At 44.7% G+C, this 23,142-nt stretch overlaps 1 protein-coding gene across 1 annotated transcript; it reads left to right on the top strand.

Annotated features, from left to right (window-relative positions):
• Nucleotides 1-851: 851 nt before the first annotated feature.
• Nucleotides 852-21,717, top strand: LOC115799878 (leucine-rich repeat-containing protein 30-like; the record flags this gene model as incomplete). The annotated part of the gene is made up of 7 exons (XM_030757178.1): nt 852-998; nt 2,106-2,237; nt 14,703-14,816; nt 15,501-15,635; nt 18,127-18,260; nt 18,451-18,499; nt 21,265-21,717. Coding segments are annotated over 7 exons (861 nt in total), but the record flags the coding sequence as incomplete, so codon positions are not given.
• Nucleotides 21,718-23,142: the final 1,425 nt, after the last annotated feature.

Below are 23,142 nucleotides of genomic sequence, written 5' to 3'. Positions count from 1 at the left end.
TCCTTCCCTTTAGCTTGAGGCTCTCTCCCTGTCAGCACCAGATAAACTGCGGTTGTTTACGCCGTGAATTTGCCAATAAGCTGATCAGTCAGTCACTTCCTGTCCTGCGATGCTGTAAAGGGTGCAGATGTTTCATGAGGTAGGACTTTACTGTTTTTGACTGAATTTTCTTGGTTCAGTTCAGTATTTATCTGACTTTTACTTTATTATCAGAGAAGACAGCTGCTGTTAGACCAGCTCAAACTAATCTTTGACAGAAAGCTGAGCGTTACATTTATGTTGTTCACTCTGTACTGTGGCAGCGATCCAGCCTTTGTATGTTCAAACTGTTCAAAGTGCTGAGGAGAAACTGTGTTTTGCCTCACAGTTTGAAATCTGAGTTCTTTAACTGATGAACCTTCATGACACTGTGAATGTTTCATATGTGAAACTGAGACTTCAGCATGTGTGGACTCAGAGTCTGTCTCTGACCTACAGGAGGTCAGCATAAATGCTGCAGACTCCTCATCCCAAACATCTGGACAGCAGGAAAACATCTGGACCTTGATCACACGTGCTGCCCAGAGGTCTGTGAGGATAATAAAGCACCTGAACAGCATCTGAACGTCTGGATGTAGAAAACCACTGGAAACATTCAACTAGCTTTTGGACAAAAGGTTAACAAGGACAGCACATCTGGATGTAACATCTGTGCAGTAACAGAGAACCATGTGTTTCCATCAGGACACAGCTGGTTGAGTTCTCCAGATTTTATTTAAAAGTTTCTGATCAGCTGAGTTTGTTGAACACCTCTGAGCAAGAAGGAAGAGGAGGAGGCACAGAGGGGGAGGTGCAGGGGGAGGAGATGGGGGGGGACGGTGTGCACAGAGGAGGAGAAGGGGGAGAAGAGGAGGAGTGAGGGGAGGGAGGACAGTCTGACATCAGCAGACAGAATCCGACGGTTCACCGTCAAACAGTTTGGATACAACGTTCTGAGCCTGGCTCGCCGAGGACTGAAGGTACGACAGCGCCACCTGGTGTCTGCACTCATACGCTCACAGTGTAACCCTGTGGGGTCTCAGTCACATCTCTGGGAACAGCAGCCCCAACGCTCCACATGTGGAATTAAGGGTTTGACCACGTCTTAGCAATCAGGGGAACAAAGGGAGAGAAATCATTCTGACTGACACGCAGAGAAAATGTTTCCTCTTAAAACTCCGTCCTGCTTTCCCAAAAACACGGGGCTGGGGTCGGGGCTGGGGTCGGGGCTGGGGCTGGGGGTCACCCTCAATGATGACTGCAACCTCAGAGGGTTAACACGGGTCAACCAAGACTGACAGTAAATGAAAAACGAATCATTAAAAGGAACCGTGAATATGAAGATGCGCACATTAACAAAGTGCTTCACAGAGACACAGAATGCAGCTCAGAGAAGAGCAAAGAAACCATTTATTTAAAAAGTAAATAAACTCTAATTCACACGTTCGTTTTGATGGTACGAGAATCGCATGTGATATCGAAGTGAGAGTCAGGTGATCTGAACAGGTAGGGACGGCAGATCGTCCTCCGTCATCGCTGAGTGTCCTCCACCTGTGACACTGTCCCTGTCTCAGTGGGTTGTCTCAGTGTTGCCCCTCTAGTGCACCTGTTGGTAATTTCATGAACACCAAAACAGCTGAAACTCATTGACACCCCCCTGATACTTACCTGACCCCATCAGTATCACAGAGGGTTACTGACTGATGCTGAACTCTGATGGAGGGGCTGAGGGGGGGCTGACCTCTCTCAGTGTGATGAATTTTGAGTGAACTGCAGCATGAAGGGAGGATCAGCCTCCTGATCTGATCCTCTCCCTGTCAGAGCACCTCGTGGATCTCATGGAGATCAGATTTGAGGTCCGCAGAGTGAATCTGAAACACAACCTCAGGGAGCTTGTGAGATGAATTAGCACCTTTCAGAGGATGATGCTAAATGCCAGCAGCTATTAGCTGTGTGTCGTCTGGTGTCACTGACGCACCACAGCTGAGACACTGGGTTTGTTCATGTCGTCTCCAGTAAAATAGAACACATGGTAGCTCAGATCCACGTACAGTCTGTGTGTTCCTTCTTCCTCTTTCTGCCTGCAGGATGTTCCGGATGAACTGTGGGAGCTGTCGGAGTTGGAGAAGCTAAATCTGTCTCTCAACAGCCTGAAGGTTCTTCCTCCTCAGCTGGCTCTGCTCTCCAACCTCGTGGTCCTCAATCTGTGGGGTAACCAGGTAAACACTTCCTGTTTGATGTCTTAATGTTAAACAGGTCTTCCAAAGTCCCCGAGGTTACAGGCCTCAGAACAGAGAACATTATTTATCGTTTATGTTGATCCAAAGTTACTCTTTATTCTAAATAAAACACTGCAGAAGCACAGATGGAAGTTTTTGATAAAACATTTAATGCAGTGATTAAAAAAAGCTCTTCCATAAATCCTTCCTTCTTGTTGGAGGACAGTTTAACATCTGATCCTACAATTCCCATGAGGCACCAGGAGAGTCTCTCACTGAAGCATCCCTGCCTGATAAACTACCTCATTTATTTGAGTTAAACAGCATTTAGTGTGCCCATGAGCAAGGCACTGACCTCCTTCCTCCTCCCCCTCCTTCCTCCTCCTCCTGTGCAGCTGCTCAGTGTCCTGGATAAATAAAGGTTCTGATCCCCTGAAATCCACCAGGATCCAATTTCTCCCCCCCCCCCCCCCCCCCCCCCCCCCCCCCCCCCACCTTCAACCTTCAGTCCTTCTTTAGTCAGCAGCATAAAGAGTCCTCAGCACACCGCAGGCTGCATCAGCTTCCTGTTCCTGAAGTACACTGTAAACCCGGATAAGTTGTAACCTGTTGCCTTAAATTTTTAAAGTAATGAGCATCAGTTGAATAAGTGCAGTGGACTATGTTCAATGTACTTGAGGCTCTTTTGGAATGAAAGATTTAAGTTGAATGTACTAATAACAGAGTTTCAGTAACTGAAGATAGTTTAAGCACTACTCCATTACCAACTGACCAAACTAACCCAGAGAGAGACAGCCAACCATTCACACCTGTGCATAATTTAGAGTGACCAGTTAACCTAACCCCAGTAACTGCATGTCTTCAGATCCACACAGACACAGGGAGAGCATGTGTGGCCCATCTAAATGATGTAACCACAATAGTGTTTAAAGGTTGCAATTTTAAATGCCACTTTATAAGTGTTACCTTATAGCCTACATGAGTATTGAGCTTATAATCGTTTACTTTGTATAAGTAGTCCTGTTTAAATGATATTGTGGAGGGGCGGAACCTATGCGCACCTCTCAGTCCCGGCTGCATAAGCTGGTGCAACTTCCTGCTCACGCTTATACGCGGTCTGGAGAAAGACATGAGTGTTGGTGTGCTTCTTACTTCCACTCTACAATTGCTTTACAGGTCGGTATCCAGTTGAACAACTGTGAGTTAAAGCCTTAAGCTGTTCATCATGCTCGGATTGCTTAGTCACTGCGTAGGATGATCGCCGTGACTTGCGATGACTGTTTTATTGAGGATCGCTGAGCCGCGATCGGTAACGGCGGTAGAGCTGAGCCGCGCCGCTCGCTTTGCTAGTCTCGCGTTAATGATCGTCTTTCTCGCGATAATGAGCATTTTCCTCTCGACATTGAATTCACGCTTAAAATGTGGTTAAAGGGGTCGACATTATCATATTGATCACCTCATTCACATGTACATGTCTCCCAATCTCCTTTGTATAACTCCTGATGTGGCTTGATGAGTTTTATAAGCATAGAATGATGCATAGTTCCAGATTATTAGTGTTGTTGTGTTAATGCCAGACTGTCAGTGTTAACTTTATGTATTAGGGAAGTATGTTACAACCAAGAGAGTTTATAGTTAAGTAAAATTTCAAAGAGCTAAGTCCAATTATAAATGAGCTTAACATGCTTAGGCGAAAGCACAGGTGATGCACTGAGTTTTGCACTATTGAAATAGGAACCTATAGTACATTGAAACTACAGTATATATACATTGTTTACCAGCATTCCTAAGAGTCACCTGGAGGTGGAAAAGTTGTAATTGCATCTAGTTCTGTGTAATAAGAAATGAATGAGAGCAGGATGCCACTCCATTTTGATTTTTTATCTATCTAGATGGTTTGTACTGGACATTTAAAGCATTGAAATGTATTGTAAATGAGTTGAAACAAAATTATTAATATACGCGGTCTGGAGAAAGACATGAGTGTTGGTGTGCTTCTTACTTCCACTCTACAATTGCTTTACAGACACTCTTTTTGTTACCGGAGTCCCTGTGTCAGCTGGGACCTGCAACAAACTGTGGGGGCTCGTCCGGGATCCCTCCCTTTGAGTCTTAGGGGGGATCCAGTGATAACAGAACCACAAGATAACCACGACCTAGGTGTTGCTACGGCCACGCAAGCCAGTGAGTGTCCACGGAGGAAGATCAAGGTGAGAAGGATCTTTGCCTCATCAGGGAGCTGCACGGCTGCAACGGAAAGACAACACACTCTATTTGCCACAGAACTAAACCAGAGAAAACACACATGTCAACTGCACGGAAGGAACTGACATGGAGCATTAGGAGGCGCTTGTTCCTGCTCTCAGACACTAAACTTTTTGAGCTAGCAAGGAACATAGCTGCAGACATTCAAGACACAGCACCTTTCAACCAGGATGATATTGAGGGCTGCATGAACTATCTCACCTCCTACATCCAGTCAGAGACTCTCCTAGGACTTGAGGACGAAGGCATGAGCCATCTGCTGTCATTAAATGACTTAATCAGCCAAGCCATTCAAGTCAGAACAGTAGATAATCCCTCTGGAGCTGCACCGCCAAACATGCCTAGCCCTCATCCATCAGATTTGCCACCAGAAACACCAGCCTCCCCTGAAAATCAAACAGACCTCCGTACAAACGCAAGTACAGAGACACAGTCGATAGAGGACCTGAGGAAAGTGTATGAGGATCTGGGGGAGAGATTGAAGCAGTACGAAGCAGCGGTTCCCCGACCAGCTGTAATGGCCGGTGATCAAAGCCACTCTGACTCCCTCAGTCGCTCACACCTCAGCCCAGAGAGACCAGTCATCATAAGAGACCTTTCCTACCTCCCACGTAGAGAATTCAAAGTATTTGGAGGACAAATAGGAGACAATAGTTCGGAAATCAGCTATAACAGTCTCACAAAGCAAATCAATGAGGGACTAAAAGAAGGGGTTACCGAAACAGAAATTGTGAGGGGAGTACTTAGAATCGTCAAACCTGGCACCTTCAGGGACATGCTCATGCTCAAAGATGAACTGTCCCTCCCTGAACTCCAAGGCTTCCTCAGGTCCCACCTGGGAGAAAAGGCAACAACTGAGATGTTTCAGGAGTTAATGTGTGCTAGGCAAAGTAAACAAGAATCACCCCAGCAGTTTTTGTATCGGATGATTGGGCTCAAACAAAAGCTAACCTTCCAGTCAAGGCAGGGCAGCGTAGACATTTCCTATGACCCGAAAACCATTCAGGAAGTGTTCCTGCACACAATCTACCAAGGCCTGGGGGTTAAGTATGCTGACATGAGACAGAGACTGAGACCCCTCACCCTGAATAGAAATGTCACAGATGAAGAGATCCTTAGCGAAGTCACTAAAATAATAAGTGATGAGAATGAACGCCAGCGGAGATTAGGCCAAACACCCCGTCAAAAGACAATACATGCCCAAAGTGTAGCAGCTGAAACTGAGGAAAAGGAAACCAAGGATTACCAAACCTCTCAGACAATCAAACAACTCACTGCCCAAGTAGAGACTCTGACCAACATGGTAGCCAGCCTAATGGAACTGAAAGCTGTGAACCCCCACCACTTTTCCCCATCAGCGCCCGTCCAAGGCTCTCCTCATACCCATCCATATTCTCCTCCACCACAACCCAGTAGCCACCATCAGCGTTCAACCAATCGGCCTACAGCTTCCACTAAGAGGGGAGCCCTTTGTCCAAAGTGCACTGAACAGAAGTTGCAGGACTGTAGTCACTGCTTTGTGTGTGGAGAACTAGGCCATAGAGCAGTTGGATGCTTAAAGCGCACCAAGTTTCAGGGAAACTGGAATCGGTCTCTGTTGAGGGACAGTCAGAGACTGGTACCAGACCCCAGTCCCAGCCAGTAATGTCTGCCAAGCAACACCGTAAATGGACTGGAGAGCAAACCAAACGCAAGAGGAACAAATCCTATGCACCCCCCTATCGAACTACTGCGGGCTGTAAAGTTCCCTTGGTCGGGAAGAAGAGTCTCCTGAAATGTTTGATTAATGGTTATCCAGTTTCGGCGTTATTTGACTCGGGTTCCCAAGTGAGCATAGTAGACAGACAGTGGGCGAAGACACACATTCCCAGCTATCCAGTTAGACCACTACAAGAGCTTCTAGATGATGGACTAGAAGTGTATGCAGTCAATGGCCAAGCCGTTCCTTATGAGGGGTGGGTTGAACTCACAGTCACTCTTTCTGGTCACGAGGATCCAAATCTAACCGTGCAGGCCCCCTTCCTAGTAAGTAGTCTGACCCTCCCCCAGCCACTAGTAGGAGCTAATGTTTTAGGGGCAATCATCCAACAACAGGAATCAGATGAAGATGCTAATACCATTTTACTGAGTCTCCTACGCCGAGCTTTTGGGTTGGATGAAGAACAAGTTGTGGCCATGGTTAGTTTTATTCAAGTGCCACAAAATGGTGACTGTGACCCAGTCACAGTAAGAGTTGGTAAGGACAATGTAACCATTCCAGCAGGTAAAGCAGTGCAGGTTTGGTGTAGGGTGCCCCAGAACTTTGACACCGCTGACCCCCTTGTGCTTTATGAACCTGCAGAAGAGAATGTCGCTTTAAGACATTTGAGTGTTGGAGAAGGACTCCTAGAGATTAATAACAACCAAAAACCCCTTGTTAAGATCCCCATCTCCAACCACTCAAAGCATGAAGTAATTTTACCAAAAAGAACCACACTAGGCACGATCCAGCATGTCGCTAAAGTAATAGAACAAGACCCTGTAGAGTTGCCCCAAACCATGCCAGCCACAGTAACATCCGTGGAGGCGGCCCAATCTACCTCTCCTAAGGTCTCCTCTGCTGAGTCCTGGTTACCACCAGTCAGTCTTAGTCACCTGAGTCCAGACCAACAACAGGCAGTGGAGAAGGTGCTGAGGGAAGAGTGTGAGGCGTTTTCCCGTGACAGCAGCGACATAGGCCGTATCCCGTCATTGCAAATGGACATCCGACTCAAAGACGACACGCCAGTCCAAAGGGCCTATGCTTCCATCCCGAAGCCCCTTTACCGCGAAGTCAAGGAGTATATCCAAGAACTGCTAATCAAAGGATGGATTGTAAAGTCACAGTCACCTTACGCAGCCCCTGTGATCTGTGTGAGAAAGAAGGATGGAACTCTACGGTTGTGTATTGACTATCGCCTTCTTAACAACAAAACAGTGCCAGATCGTCATCCGCTCCCTCGAATCCAGGATCTCACGGACTCACTTGGGGGCTACAGCTGGTTCTCAATCCTGGATCAGGGTAAAGCCTACCATCAGGGTTTCATAGCAGAAGGGTCCAGGTACCTGACCGCCTTCACCACACCATGGGGCCTTTACGAATGGGTACGAATACCCTTCGGGCTGTCAAATGCACCAGCAGCTTTCCAACGGAGCATGGAGGAGATGCTCGACACACTCAGGGATGAATGCTGCATCCCCTACCTGGACGATGTGTTATGCTTCTCCAAGTCATTTGTTGAACATGTCCAAGTGCTGCGCAAAGTGTTGCAGGCTTTACAGCGTCATGGAGTAAAACTAAAGCCTGAGAAGTGCGAGTTGTTCCGCAGTGAGGTCCGATATGTTGGGCGCTTGGTGTCTGCAGATGGCGTAAAGGTGGATCCCAAAGACATTGAGGCAGTGCAGGCGCTCAAACACAAAAGACCACAAACAGTTGGGGGTGTGCGACAGCTTTTGGGGTTCCTGAGCTACTATCGGGCATATGTACAGGACTTTTCACGCATTGCCAAGCCCCTGTACGACCTACTCCAAATCCAATCTGACATAGCTCAGACTAAACCGACCAGAGGCAGAGTGAAGTACCCTCAACAATCATCTCGAGCTCCAGTACAATGGAACGAAGAACACCAAAAGATACTTGAGCAGCTGATCGACATGCTGACCCAACCACCAGTGTTAGCATACCCGGACTTCACCCGTCCCTTCATACTCCACACGGATGCATCTCAAAAAGGCCTGGGAGCAGTCCTTTATCAAAAGCAGGATGACAAGATGAGAGTAATTGGGTACGGGTCCCACACATTGACACCCGCCGAACAAAACTACCACTTGCACAGTGGCAAACTCGAGTTTTTAGCCCTCAAGTGGGCAGTTTGTGACAAGTTTAAGGACTATCTTTTCTATGCCCCTCATTTCACCATTTTCACGGACAATAATCCCCTAACGTATGTCCTAAGCACAGCAAAACTAAATGCAGTGGGACACCGTTGGGTGGGGCAGTTAGCAGATTACCACTTCGACATAAAGTATCGATCAGGGAAAGCCAACACTGATGCGGATGTGCTTTCTCGCTGCCCCCTTGACATCAATACCTTCATGGAGCAGTGTTCTGAGGAGCTTCCAGAGGAAGCGGTTGGAGCAGTATGGGAAGGGAGCAGGAGAGCTAAGCAGGGGGATGTGCCTTGGGTAGCAGCCCGCAACCTAGCCTCATCTAACCAGCCTCTCAGAGGGTCCCTTCACACAATCAGCCATGATGAATTGGTTCAGGGACAGCGCCAAGATCCTGTCATTGGAAAAGTCCTGAAGATGAAGGAAGACAATATTACACCAAATGAGGACAACAAAGGTAAACTTGATACAAACACTAAGAGACTTTTGAGAGAGTGGAGCAGATTGCACATAGATAATGGCCTCCTGTACAGGAAGACAACAACACGCAAACAACTTGTCCTACCAGCTACTTATCGGCAGACAGCTCTGACCCACCTTCATAATAACATGGGCCATGTTGGAGTGGAAAAAGTCCTCGGTCTAGCCAGAGAGTGGTTTTATTGGCCTTTTATGAAGAAAGAGGTAGAAGAGTACATCACCAGAAAGTGTCCATGCATTAAACAGAAAAAGCCAGCAACACATGAGAGGGCCCCAATGGGTAGTATAACATCCAATTCACCCCTGGAGCTTGTGTGCATAGATTTCTTACACTTAGAAGCTTCCAAAGGTGGGTTTGAGTACATTTTAGTGGTGGTTGACCACTTCACCCGGTTCGCACAAGCCTACCCCACCAAGAACAAAGCAGCTAAAACAGCAGCAGATCGGCTCTTCAACGACTTCATTCCCAAATTTGGATATCCCACCAAACTCCACCACGATCAAGGCAGGGAATTCGAAAATGAACTTTTCAAAGCTCTCAGACAGCTGGCAGGTGTAGGTCACTCCCGGACGTCTCCCTACCACCCACAATGCAACCCTACAGAAAGACTAAACCGGACATTGTTACAGATGCTCCGCACACTAGGGGAGAAAGAAAAGCATAACTGGAAAGACCACCTCCCCCATATCATCCACGCCTATAATTGCACAAGGCACGAGGCCACAGGCTTTTCCCCATATTACCTGTTGTATGGCAGACACCCCCGCCTCCCAGTGGATCTCCTTTTTGGCCTTATGGCAGAAGATGGAGATGAGACGGCACAGGGATATGCCAAGAAGTGGGCAGGAAAAATGACAGAAGCCTACAGAATAGCATGCGCAAACAGTCAACAGTCAAGTTTCAGGGGAAAAACAAACTATGACAAGAAATGTAAAGGAGTAACCTTGCAGCCTGGAGACAGAGTACTGGTACGTAATCTCAGTGAAAGAGGAGGACCTGGCAAACTAAGGCCCTATTGGGAGCAGATGGTCTACATTGTGAGAGAGCAAGTTGGAGAGAACCCGGTCTACAAAGTAAGCCCAGAAACCGGAAATCGTCCTATTCGTACTCTGCATAGAAACCTGCTATTACAAGTGAATGACCTACCAGTAGAGATAGCCCAAGACCCTCACGAAGCCTCACGAAAACAAAAGAGAAACAGGAACCCGGCAGAAACATCAAAAACTCCCACACAGATATTAAGTCCCGAGGCAAGGGACTCTGAAGATGATGCGCCTCTCTATTGGTTTCGCGTGCCCAGACATGCACAAATCGGGAGTCAGCATCCGGAACAACAAGGTTGGAGTGAATCACAAAACAGGCCCACCCCAAGTCAGACACGTCGATCGGAGGGACCTTGTCGTCAACCAGAACAAATAAGAGATATTGCTATAGAAGCGGAGAACTCTGACAGTGAACAGGATGACAGTTTGGAGGAAAGCCGACCCCTTCATCAAGAGGAGGATATCGCAGATCCTGCTTCGCGACTAGTACTCGATCCCGAGCCAGCATCTAGTCCTGAACTACAGCGTGAGGTCCAACCGGGGTCGTCACACCATCTGAGGCAGTCCACCAGACGGAGGCGTCCAAACATGGTCTTCACGTACCCGTCACTGGGTCGCCCCACATACCAGCCTTGCCCGATGGTGAACGCAGTCGGCGTTCAGCGTGCACAGTATCCTTTTCTATATTATTGTTCTCCTTACCCCCAACCCTTCTACTCTGCACCCGTAACATCATACCTACCAGGCGCATACCCCATTTCCTGCGCTTGAACTTTAGAAAAAAAAAAGAAAGCGACAAAAAGACACTTGAAAAGACATTGCTGAGACGTTTCTTATGATAAGAGACTCTTAAGGGTTATAAGAGGTTTTTGAGTTATTAAAGTCAAGTTCCAGGAGTCACTTTTGTTGTTGGGGAGCGTGTGGCCCATCTAAATGATGTAACCACAATAGTGTTTAAAGGTTGCAATTTTAAATGCCACTTTATAAGTGTTACCTTATAGCCTACATGAGTATTGAGCTTATAATCGTTTACTTTGTATAAGTAGTCCTGTTTAAATGATATTGTGGAGGAGCGGAACCTATGCGCACCTCTCAGTCCCGGCTGCATAAGCTGGTGCAACTTCCTGCTCACGCTTATACGCGGTCTGGAGAAAGACATGAGTGTTGGTGTGCTTCTTACTTCCACTCTACAATTGCTTTACAGGTCGGTATCCAGTTGAACAACTGTGAGTTAAAGCCTTAAGCTGTTCATCATGCTCGGATTGCTTAGTCACTGCGTAGGATGATCGCCGTGACTTGCGATGACTGTTTTATTGAGGATCGCTGAGCCGCGATCGGTAACGGCGGTAGAGCTGAGCCGCGCCGCTCGCTTTGCTAGTCTCGCGTTAATGATCGTCTTTCTCGCGATAATGAGCATTTTCCTCTCGACATTGAATTCACGCTTAAAATGTGGTTAAAGGGGTCGACATTATCATATTGATCACCTCATTCACATGTACATGTCTCCCAATCTCCTTTGTATAACTCCTGATGTGGCTTGATGAGTTTTATAAGCATAGAATGATGCATAGTTCCAGATTATTAGTGTTGTTGTGTTAATGCCAGACTGTCAGTGTTAACTTTATGTATTAGGGAAGTATGTTACAACCAAGAGAGTTTATAGTTAAGTAAAATTTCAAAGAGCTAAGTCCAATTATAAATGAGCTTAACATGCTTAGGCGAAAGCACAGGTGATGCACTGAGTTTTGCACTATTGAAATAGGAACCTATAGTACATTGAAACTACAGTATATATACATTGTTTACCAGCATTCCTAAGAGTCACCTGGAGGTGGAAAAGTTGTAATTGCATCTAGTTCTGTGTAATAAGAAATGAATGAGAGCAGGATGCCACTCCATTTTGATTTTTTATCTATCTAGATGGTTTGTACTGGACATTTAAAGCATTGAAATGTATTGTAAATGAGTTGAAACAAAATTATTAATATACGCGGTCTGGAGAAAGACATGAGTGTTGGTGTGCTTCTTACTTCCACTCTACAATTGCTTTACAGACACTCTTTTTGTTACCGGAGTCCCTGTGTCAGCTGGGACCTGCAACACATGCAAACTCTGCAGGAGGCCAAGGTGGACTCAAACCCAGATTATTAGCTATGCCAGCTGTGAGGCAGCAGTGCTAACCACCACGCCACCGTGCTGCCTGCAGCAATGACATTTTTTATGATGTTGAACTGTGTCTGTTTACATTTATACATAAACATGATAAAACTCAGCCCTGCTGAACGCTGGTACATTAACATTTACAAATAACATCTGTCCATGGAACAATGAAAAACTGCACAAGCAGAGAACCAGAGGGTGAACACAGAAACAAACATCTACTCTTTCAAGCTCCACACAGTAAGAGGCTGGGGTCAAGGGGGAATCGAACCCAGGCCTTTTAGGTGTCATTCTAGCTGCAGAGGTGGGAAGTAACGAAGTACTAATACTTCGTTACTGTACTTAAGTAGATTTTTTAGGTATCTGTACTTTACTTGAGTATTTATTTTTCTGAGTACTTTTTACTTTTACTCCCTACATTTTTACACAAGTATCGGTACTTTCTACTTCTTACATTTTCAAAACAGACTCGTTACTTTTTAACACGTCAGGGAGAAGTTTGCGTTTCCGGTCAGTGCGCCGTCAGTCATCAAGCGATCTGAGCCTAAACGGCGGAATAATAACATATAAGAGACAATCGTACTGGCGTATCCTCCATCACCGGGGCTTATCGGGTACAAAGGGATTAAATACACAAACCCATATAATTAATGTCTCATTTATAGCGCTATAATCAGGGGTCACAGCGGGCCGGACCGAATCCGTAAGTTATGCTCGCGGGACATAAACAGCTTAGCTAGCGGTACTGAAGAGGAGCGAGCATGAAGGGAGTAACGTGTGGCAGGTAAATGCAACGTTTCTAAATGCTCAACAAATATCAGCAAACACACAAAGTGTGTGCAGTTTGTCACACAGTGTGTCTGCTAGCTAAAAGAAGAGCTGCTGTATTTCAGGGAGAGCAAAGAGAGAGAAGTTCACTCAGAGATGGAGAAAGAGGACAGGAGAGGAAGAAGAGAGGTTAGAGTTAAAGGTAAGGACTGGAAAATAAACTGAAGTATGCTGACTTTGTGGTATTCAAAGATTGTATGAAAATACTGCAGTTTAGTACGTAATAAACAGGTTATCTTGTTGTACTGTATTTACAGTAAAGCTCTGTGTTGGACTGGAGCACAGTGTTTGTGTTCATGGTCAGAGTTACAGGTTACATCAGTGCAGCAGAGATGAGTTTGAATCAAAGCTGCTGATGCTGAGATTCATTCACTGAATCCAACATTTCTACAGCCTGTATGCTGTCAGTGTAGGGGATGGAGATCAGCTCAGAGAGCTGTGAAATACTGGCTTACATCTTTGTGAGTTCAGTTCATCCATGCTGTCAGTGTAGGGGATGGAGATCAGCTCAGATAGCTGTGAAGTACTGGGTTACATCTTTGTGAGTTCAGTTCATCCACACAGAGCAGTAAACCTCAGAGCAGCAGCAGCAGCAGGTCAGCTGATCACAGCCTGCACACCAACATCATTTACTGCAGCTCACAATAGAAAGCTGTGATTCTTCTCCCCATGCAGAGCCACTACAGCTGATCTTAGGATTCCTCCACCTTCTGAATCCCACTGTAACCCCTGAGTATCCTCATGTTGGTGTTTAGGTGGAGGCACAGTCACCCTCTACTATGGAGGACACAGAGAATAAAGCTGTGCTTAAATTCCCTTTCACAGTTTGTGATTCAAGCTGAGTCCATTCATTAGAATTCAAATTTAGATTGGAATAACGTTTGTGTTCTCATGTATTATTTTATATTATTACAATAATATATAATAAGGTTCAGTTAGCTTTACACAAAAAAAGCAGGTAGAAACGTCCTCCAAAGAGCTACTTTTACTTTCTTACTTTGAGTAAATTTCAGAGCCTGTACTTTTTTACTTTTACTTAAGTAAAGAAGTTGAACCAGTACTTCGACTTTTACCAAAGTATTTTTTAACACAAGTACTTGTACTTCTACTTAAGTACAGAATGTCAGTACTTTTGCCACCTCTGTCTAGCTGTGAGGTAACACTGCTAACCACCACAGCACCATGCTGCTGCTCATGAGTCCTGTGTGTTAACCTGATGATGAAAACCTGATGATATTGTTTGAACTCAAACACATTTAACACAACAAGATAGACCATCAAAAAGTTCAGTCTACTCAGAATTAATAAGTAATGTTGCAAAATGACAGATATTTAAGTAATATAAACTCAGTTTATTTCAGTAGGAGCAGTTGATTGGACTTAAAAACACAATTACAATAAAAAAGGATGAAACAGTTCAGCTTACTCAGCATTAACAAGTAATGTTCACATATTAGGCAATTTTAAGTAATATGAACTCAATATTTTTAAGTCGAATCAAAATCTGGCTTTACAGTGTAGTTCTTGTTGTTTTCTGGGGCACTGAGGAGGACACAGAGGGCCTCAGGTTAGAAACCCTGACCAGCGCCTGTGAGCTAAACTCTCACCGGAAGTTTTCAACACTCCATAAAATTAAGTTTTTCCTGGATCTGACTCATGTTTCCTTATTCTCTGTTTAAATCAGGTCTGAATTGTCCTTCAGGTTCAGAGTTATTTTCCTGCCATGGCCTTGTCTTATATCCTTATGATAACACATCTGTCCCTGCTGTTGTTTGTGTGCAGCTGAGCAGTCTGCCTCCAGAGATCGGTCAGCTGAGGAGACTCCGCGTTTTATTCGCCTACAGAAACAGACTGAAAGAGGTTCCTGAGGAGCTGGGAGCCTGCACACAGCTGGAGGTGCTGCTGAAAACTGTGACCACTGCTTCTGACAGGAGCTCTTTAAAACGTTGCATAGGCTTGTTTAAGCAGGTAGAACCCAGACTCTGGGCTGATGTGATGAATGTGATGCTGTCTGTGGCACAGATCTCTGAATCATTTGGCTCCAGATGGTGTTTGTGGCAGCAGGGTGTGGTTTCTGCTCGTCTGCAGGAAGACAGGTGCAGTTAGCAGTGCCAGGCGTCCCTCATTATTCATTGCTTAGTTTGAACTGTTTGCTTTGGTTGCAGCAGCTTCTATGGTTACCTGCAAATACTGAGTAGCTACTAACTGGGCAGTAGGAAAACTTGAAAAGGTGGGATGCCAACAGGAAATGGAGAATGATGCTTTCACAGTAAAGCGGTCAGCGCTGCAGCCGCCCTGTTTGAAGGCAAACCTCCATCTTCCAGTTTCACAGTTTCACTGAAGCTCAGAGAAAAGTCATAATTTCTGACCTTTAGGTGAGACTTTTATGTTCAAAATCATCGCCGCTGTTTATTTTTTAAGAAAAAATTGTTGTTTTTATGACGAAGTTGCCACCAAAAGTTTGAAATGGGTTATCACAAAGAAACGCTGACTTGTACTGAGACTCAGTGGACTTCACAGTGGAAACAGGACTAATACATGAGGTTGCACAAACACAGTGAAGTTTCCCCCATTTTTCAGGTGCTGAGTTTAGCCAACAACCAGCTGTCATCGCTGCCGGCCTCTCTCTCCAATCTGACCAAACTGAGGAAACTCAACCTCAGTCACAACCTCATCGCTCACATCCCAGGCTGCGTCTACAACATGAAGGCTCTGGTATGTTCATGTTTCTCAGTCCAAACATGCTGCAGCATGAGATCTAAAGGCTAGTCTGCATATACCTGTGCTAACATCTGAAATGAATTGGTTATTCAGGACAACTTAACTACACTGCCAACAGTATTTGTTCATCTGCCTTCACACACATGAACTTGAGTAACAGCCATTCTTAATCCAGAGGCTTTAATATGATGTGGGCCCACCCTCTGCAGCTATAACAGCTTCAGCTCTTCTGGGAAGTCTTTCCACAGGTTTAGGAGTGTTTATGGGAATTTCTGACCATTCTTCCAGAAGCACATCTGTGAGGTCAGACACTGATGTTGGAGAGAAGGCCTGGCTCACAGTCTCTAATCCATCCCAAAGGTGTTCTATCAGGCTGAGGTCAGGACTCTGTGCAGGCCAGTCAAGTTCTTCCACACCAGGGTTATAATAGTTTTGGATTTTACATTATAGTTTAGTTTTAGTTAGTTTTTACTTTTGTTTCTCTAATTCAGTTAGTTTTAATTAGTTTTCAGAGTGGTTTTTCTCGTTTTTATTAGTTTTTATTTTTGGTTTCATGCTTAGTTTCAGTTAGTTTCAGTATTAGTTTTAGTATTTTCATACCTAATCAGGTGCAAGATTCAAGGCACAAAAGTGACTGTTGTGTAATGAAAACAAAAGATACCGTTTAAAGAAATATATTCAACAACCAACTGTTCACAGACAGCAGCATTGCATGCTAAATGTGTGTAATATTAAGGACACACACGAACATCAACAGGGAGAAACAAAGAAAAACATGAACTCCCAAACTCAATAAATTCTACAATAAACTCCACAATAAAGTTCAGCATCAGTGCAGCAGATTAACAACACCTACATGTGGTGTTTGACAAAAACAAACTCTTTGAAGGAGTCAAAGCTCAAATCCAGCTGCATCCTGATGTTCTCACCACCTGAAGCTGCTTCTGTTTTGGAGCTAGCTTGGTTAGATGCTGCTAATTAAACTTGCAGGGTCTTTTCGGCCTCTGTACACAACCTACAGAAGTGTCCGACCTCATGTCCACATTTATGCTTGTGTAGCTGGTGTGTGTGTTAATTTCCTTGTGTGTTTTATATGCGGCGCAGGCTGGGACTTCTTTTTTGGTCCTCGCTCTTTGTGCTCAGTTTTTTGCCTGCAAACATATTTGTCCCTGTTTTTTTTTTTCACTTTCTTCATTCCTTCACGTCCATCCTGACAGTTTCAGCAGTCTCCTACCAGGAATTTGCTGACAGTTGTGAGTCCTTATATTGATGCTTTGATTATTATTCCTGATTGTTATTCTCTCACTGATAAAGTAGCCGGAAACGCACAAGGACTAAACAGTTTAGTCACAACGTTCTGGGCTGCGTGGACCCGACAAGTAGTCCCGTTTCTCAGAGGCGCAGGCCAGGTTACCTGGTAGGATCAGAGCGGTTTCTGTAGTCGTTGTTGCTTCTCAGCTGGACTTTGATGTTGCTGGTTTTTCCTGACTGAGAAATGTTCCGCACATTTTTCATCATCCACAACAAGACTTTCGATTCTATCTGTGCTCTTGTACTCAAAGAGCCTCCATACGGGACTCTGCCGCTTTCTCGGCAGACCGCAGCCATTACTTTGTGGACCAGCGCGGTGAGCGCACGCACATGCGCACTCACTCACACAGTTGTCCTGTGGCGCTCCCAGCTTGACGTCGGAGAGCGGAAAAAATGATTTCATATCAATCCACAAGGCTTAAAAAATAAAAAAACAAGTAAATGAAAGTCAGTTTATCGATAATTTCAGTTAGTTTTAGTTAGTTTTGTAAACTCACAATTCAGTTTTAATTAGTTATCGTTTTTTCCTTTTAATTAAAGTTTTTATTTATTTCAGTTAACGACAATATTTTTTCAATTTCAGTTTTCATTATTTCGTTCATTTTCGTTAACTATAATAACCCTGGTCCACACCAAACTGGCTCATCCATGTCTTTATGGAGCTGCTTTGTGCTCTGGTGTGCAGTCATGTTGGAACAGGAAGGGGCCATCCCCAAACTGTTCCCACAGAGTTGGAGCATCAAACTGTCCCAAATGTCTTGGTATGCTGAAGCATGAAGAGTTCCTCTCACTGGAACTAAAGGGCTGAGCCCAACTCCTGAAAAACACCCCCACACCATAACCCCCCCTCCACCAAACTTTACACTTGGCACAATGGAGTCAGACAGCAACCACCAAACCCAGACTCCTCCCTCAGATTGGCAGATGGAGAAGTGTGATTCATCCCTCCAGAGAACACATTTCCACTGCTCTAGAGTCCAGTGGCGGCGTGCTTTACACCACTGCATCCGACACTCTGCACTGAGCTTGGTTTATACACCTGTGGCCATGAAAGTGACGAGAACACCTGCATGCAATGATTTGGGTGGATGAGTGAATACTTTTGACAGGGTAGTGTATGTGTGCCATATTCCTGGATGATTACCTAATTTGTTTAAAACATTTCATCCCTCAGGTGTTCCTCCACCTGGCCTGCAACCGTTTGGAGAACCTGGCAGAGAACATTCAGGCTCTGGTGGAGCTCAAAATTCTCATTGTGGAAGGAAACAGTCTCCATTCATTGCCCAAGGCCCTCTGCTACCTCACCAGGTAACCACATCACCAGGTAAAACAGGACTCCCTCAGGAAAAAGTTCCCCACTGGATTATAATGTTTGTTCAGGTAACACACCACTTGTTGAAACCACCTCATCAGGGTATGCTCCACTGCAGTAGGCTGATGTCACCATGAGTACCCAACAGATTGGATTATTAAAAATGTGTATTTGATTTGATTCCAGGTTGGAGTTACTGAATCTGGACTTTAACGACATTAAGGATGTTCCACAGGTAAACAGCTGCAGTGGTGGAGAATGATGATGATACTGATGATTAATGATACAGATGCTGATTACGATGGTGATGGTCTTCATCATCTTGTTGAACATATTGATGATGACAGTTTTAGGCCCCGGTCCAGGCTTCACATTAAAGTTGTGCCTGTCTTACTCAGAAGTGTAATATTTTAATCAGTTCACAAACGGATGAATCGATGTTCATCTGTCCAGCCTCGGCCTTCCCAGAGTTTTCCCTCCTACCTTTTCATGAGAACCTTTACTGGCCTGAATAAAACACCCAGGTGACTTCCTCCTTACTGTAACTGGTCACAGCCTGTGACTGAGGAGAGTCAGTGCAAGACAAGTTGACTCTAACTACAGGTTCAGTTTAATCTATCGCTTACAGAAGCAGTCAGAAATGATCAATGAAAGTTCAATCAGCAGTTATATACACAATCTAACCCTAATTTAGCATGGCTGTATGAAAGATGTCGTCCTCAGATCTTTCAGGTGTGTCGTGGAAAACGAGTCTTTGCATGTTGTGTCAGCCATTCAGTCTGCTCTGCTCAGGGAGTCGAAGCCTTCAAGCATGTCTGCAGTACAGGAGGACTACATGTTTTAGAAGCAGCATGGCGTCCCTATGGGAAAAAAACTGCATGTAAAAAGTACTGCTCACATGGATTTAATGTACAGTGCTGTGAAAAAGTATTTGCTCCTTCATGGCTTCTTATTTTTGCATATCTGTCATATCTGCTCCTGGATCAAAGACCTCCTGACCAACCAACCACAGGTTGTTAAGGTGGATCATTTCTGCTCCTCCACCCTGACACTCAGCACCAACTCCCCCCAGGGCTGTGTGCTGAGCCCCCTCCTGTCTGCCCTCTACACATATGACTGTGCCCCCATCCACCCCTCAAACACCATCATCAAGTTCGCCGATGACACCGCGGTGGTCGGCCTGATCACAGACGAGTGATGAAACAGCCTACGGGGAGGAAATCCAGGAGCTGACAGGGTGGTGCATCAGAAACAAGCTGGAGCTGAACACCACGAAGACCAATGAGATGGTCGTTGTCTTCAGGAGGCAGACAGAAGACCATGCTCCACTTTACATTAATGAAGTATGTGTGGAGAGAGTAGCCTCCTTCAAGTTGGGGACCCACATCTCTGAGGACCTTACCTGGACTCAGCAGAGACTCCACTTCCTGTGTGTGCTGTGGAGGAAAAGCTGCAGGTGCCCTTCTTCTGGGCCACCACAGAGCCAGTGCTGATGTCCTCTGATTTAACTTTACCCACCATACAGGACATTTACAGTAAATGGTGCCTGGGTAAAGCGAGGAACATTATCAAGGACGTCTCTCATCCTAATCATGGTTTTTTCACCCTACTTCCGTCTGGCAGGCGTTACAGGTGCCTTCGCTCTCGTACCAGCAGGCTCAGGAAGAGTTTTTTTCCTGAGGCTGTAACCCTGCTAAATCCCAGTTCATCATTGTAAAACATTACTGCACTTCGTATCATACTTAAACCTTGTACTTTTTATAAATGTTCTTATAAATGTTTTATCAGGACTAGTATAATCTGTAAATTTGCACATGGTATTATTGCACTATCTACACCAGCCCAACAATAATGTATATACTGTATATATTTGCCATATACTTAATTTTGTTTACTCTCATTCATTATTTATTCATGTAGCCATTTTTATTTATTTATTCAACTTTTCTCTCTATAACTATAGGTTAGTGTATTCACTGTACAATTAATGTTACCCGTTTAATAGTCTCAATTTTTATATGTCTTTTATTCTACCTGTCTGGTTACTCCTGCACTTTAATTGAGCATCAGATGTATATAATCCCTATCTTGCATTTCTGGTTAGATGCTACTGCATTTCGTTGGCTCTGTATTTTTACTTTGCACAATGACAATAAAGTTGAATCTGAATCTGAATCTGAATTTGCTGTTGCTCTGCTGCAGAGGGTCACCAGGAGAAGCTCATCACCTGCCCTCTGATGACAATAAAAGCTTTCTATTCCTATTCCTACCCACACTCAGGCATGATTACTGCAGACCTGCTGAACCAAGAACTCCCTTAAACAGAACCTCTCTGACAAAGTGAAGCTGCTGAAAGATCTCAAACAGCAGCACATCATGCTGTGATCTAAACAGCTGAGGAACAAAGTCACTGACATCTATCAGTCTGAAAGGGTTACAGAGTCATGTGTATGGCTTTGGAAATCCAGAGAACCATGGTGAGAGACTTTATCCACACATGGAGGAAACCTTCCCAGGAGAGGCTGGCTACTAAAATTACTCCAAGAGCATCGAGGACTCATCCAAGAGATCACAGAAGAACCCAGAACAACATCTAAAGAACTGCAGGCCTCACTTGGCTCAGCTAAGGTCTTTTTTTACCCTTAATAAATGAAATCATCATTAAAAACCACATTCTGTATTTACTGAGGTTATCTTTGTCTAATGCTGTAATTAGTTTGATTTGAAACACGTAAGAGTGACAAATATGCAAAAATACAGGAACTCAGAAAGGAGGCAAATACTCTTCATGGCACTGTGAACACTGCAGAAGCATTTACTTCAGATCAAAGTGAAACTGTCCATGTGATGCAACATCTAAAACATCTAATGGTGGATCATAAGGTCTGTGTCTGTCTGTGTCTCTGGAGCTTTCAGTTTGAGGACTTTAATGATGATGATGATGATGATGATTATAACAGTGATGAGTTTACTGATGATGATGATACTGATTGTCTTCAGGAGATGCACCAGTTGTCCAATCTAAAGAAGCTTGCCTGCCACCCTCTGGATAAAGGACTGCACATCGTCCACAACCCACTGCTGAAGCCGGTGAAGGAGGTGCTGGAGGGAGGGCTCAGTGCACTATTTAACTACCTGAGGGCTGGGTAGAGGGGGGCAGGGTTCGTAACCACCCAAGTGATTGAGGCAGAGCTTTTTTTTTAAAAAAACAAAAACTACCTTATAGCGTGTGGGTGTAGGAGATGGGGATTAATGAAAGATGTTGATGATAAGTGTGGAGGTCCAGATAATCTTATCTCTGAAAGATCTCAGCAGATATAATTGCTGCACCAATTACTCACATTTTCAGCCGAACCTTCAGTCCAGCTCCAGACCTAAAATTTGGACAGCTGCCCGTGATCTTATTTAAAGATCCATCAGGACTGAAGCCTGTTCTCCAGGCAGGATTTAAGGCAGGACTGAAGCCTGTTCTCCAGGCTTCAGTCCTGCCTTAAATCCTTGAATCTCAGGTAAATCTGCAGTTTCTCTTTAATGCACTGATCGTTTTTTACTTTAGAAATAAATCCTACTTTTTATTCTGAGAACAAACTCGTGGAAGCTTCATTGTTGCCTGTAATTGATGATACACTGCATACAGGTCCTCTGCACTCATTTAGTGTTCATTTGATTACAGATGAAAGTCTCTGACTCACCTTCACCTTCTGTATGATTTGATCAGCCATCACTGCCCACTGGAAGAAGGGCAGTCCTGCGGCAGTACAAGGTGGTTTTTGGATGTACCTGGATTTCTGACAGAGCTGAGGAAAGCTGAATTTTATTTCTGTGCACCTTTGATATACAACATTTACAGAATAACCTCAATTTAAAATAAAGACGGTAGTTATAGTAATAATGGTAATTTAACCACCTGAGTGATTTGTGGAGGTGGGGCTTTATAAACCACCTCTGTGCTCAGAGAGCTGAATTTATGTGACTGGTAGTTTCTGAGGACAGAATCCAACGTGGATCCTGTCAGAAACTGACAGGATCCACGTCCAGCTGAGGATCTCAGTTTCAGGCCTGCACCCCCCCAACACACACACACACACACACACACACACACACACACACACACACACACACTGATGACATCTTTTTAGTAGGTCCAAAAGTATGTGGACAGCTAAACTTCCTGTCATGGAGGTGTAACTGTGAACTGGCTGCAGAGGTTTGCACATAAGAACCAAAGAGCTGATTAGCCTTCAGAACGGTTCCTCCTGCCAGCATCATGTTCGCGTTCACCCAAAGCAAGCCTGAGTCATGCTGTGTAGGAGTGTGAAGTGTACCTGTTTACCACGTGTACCATGTTTCAGCTCGTCTGCATTGATTAAACTGGATGTTTGAACTGTATTAATTATGCAGAAGTCATCACAGCAGTTTCTCACCTGTCGGGCTGGTCGGTTCAGTTTTACTGTCACAGCAGCAGAAGCTTCTACATTTACTGAGAACCTGAACTGTCACGTCATGAAGCTGCTGCCAACTTTCCGCTGATCATCAGAATTGTCTCTATTTTACATCCAGTTCCTCTTAAAGATGTGATGGTAGAACATGTGGTCCAGTGAAAGTTGCCACATTTTTCATAACTTTTGAGAGATTGCAGTCTCTGTGCTGCTTTTTCTTGTCACAATGTAACTGAATTACTAACTTCAATCAGCTGCGGATGGCTGTTAATGCTTCCTTATTGGCTGCTGCGTTTGAACAGCAGCAGTTGTCATGGCTACATGTCTTGACAGACTGCATGAATGATTAAACTTTCTCCTTAAAGAAGTTATTTCTCCAAATAAAATTTCACTTTACCTCCAAGTGAACTCCAGCTTCTCCTGGAGATATGTGACCTGT

The sequence above is a fragment of the Archocentrus centrarchus genome, chromosome 20 (assembly GCF_007364275.1).
Source record: "Archocentrus centrarchus isolate MPI-CPG fArcCen1 chromosome 20, fArcCen1, whole genome shotgun sequence".
NCBI classification, from domain to species: Eukaryota; Metazoa; Chordata; class Actinopteri; order Cichliformes; family Cichlidae; genus Archocentrus; species Archocentrus centrarchus.
This window is presented reverse-complemented; position numbering and strand designations above follow the sequence as displayed.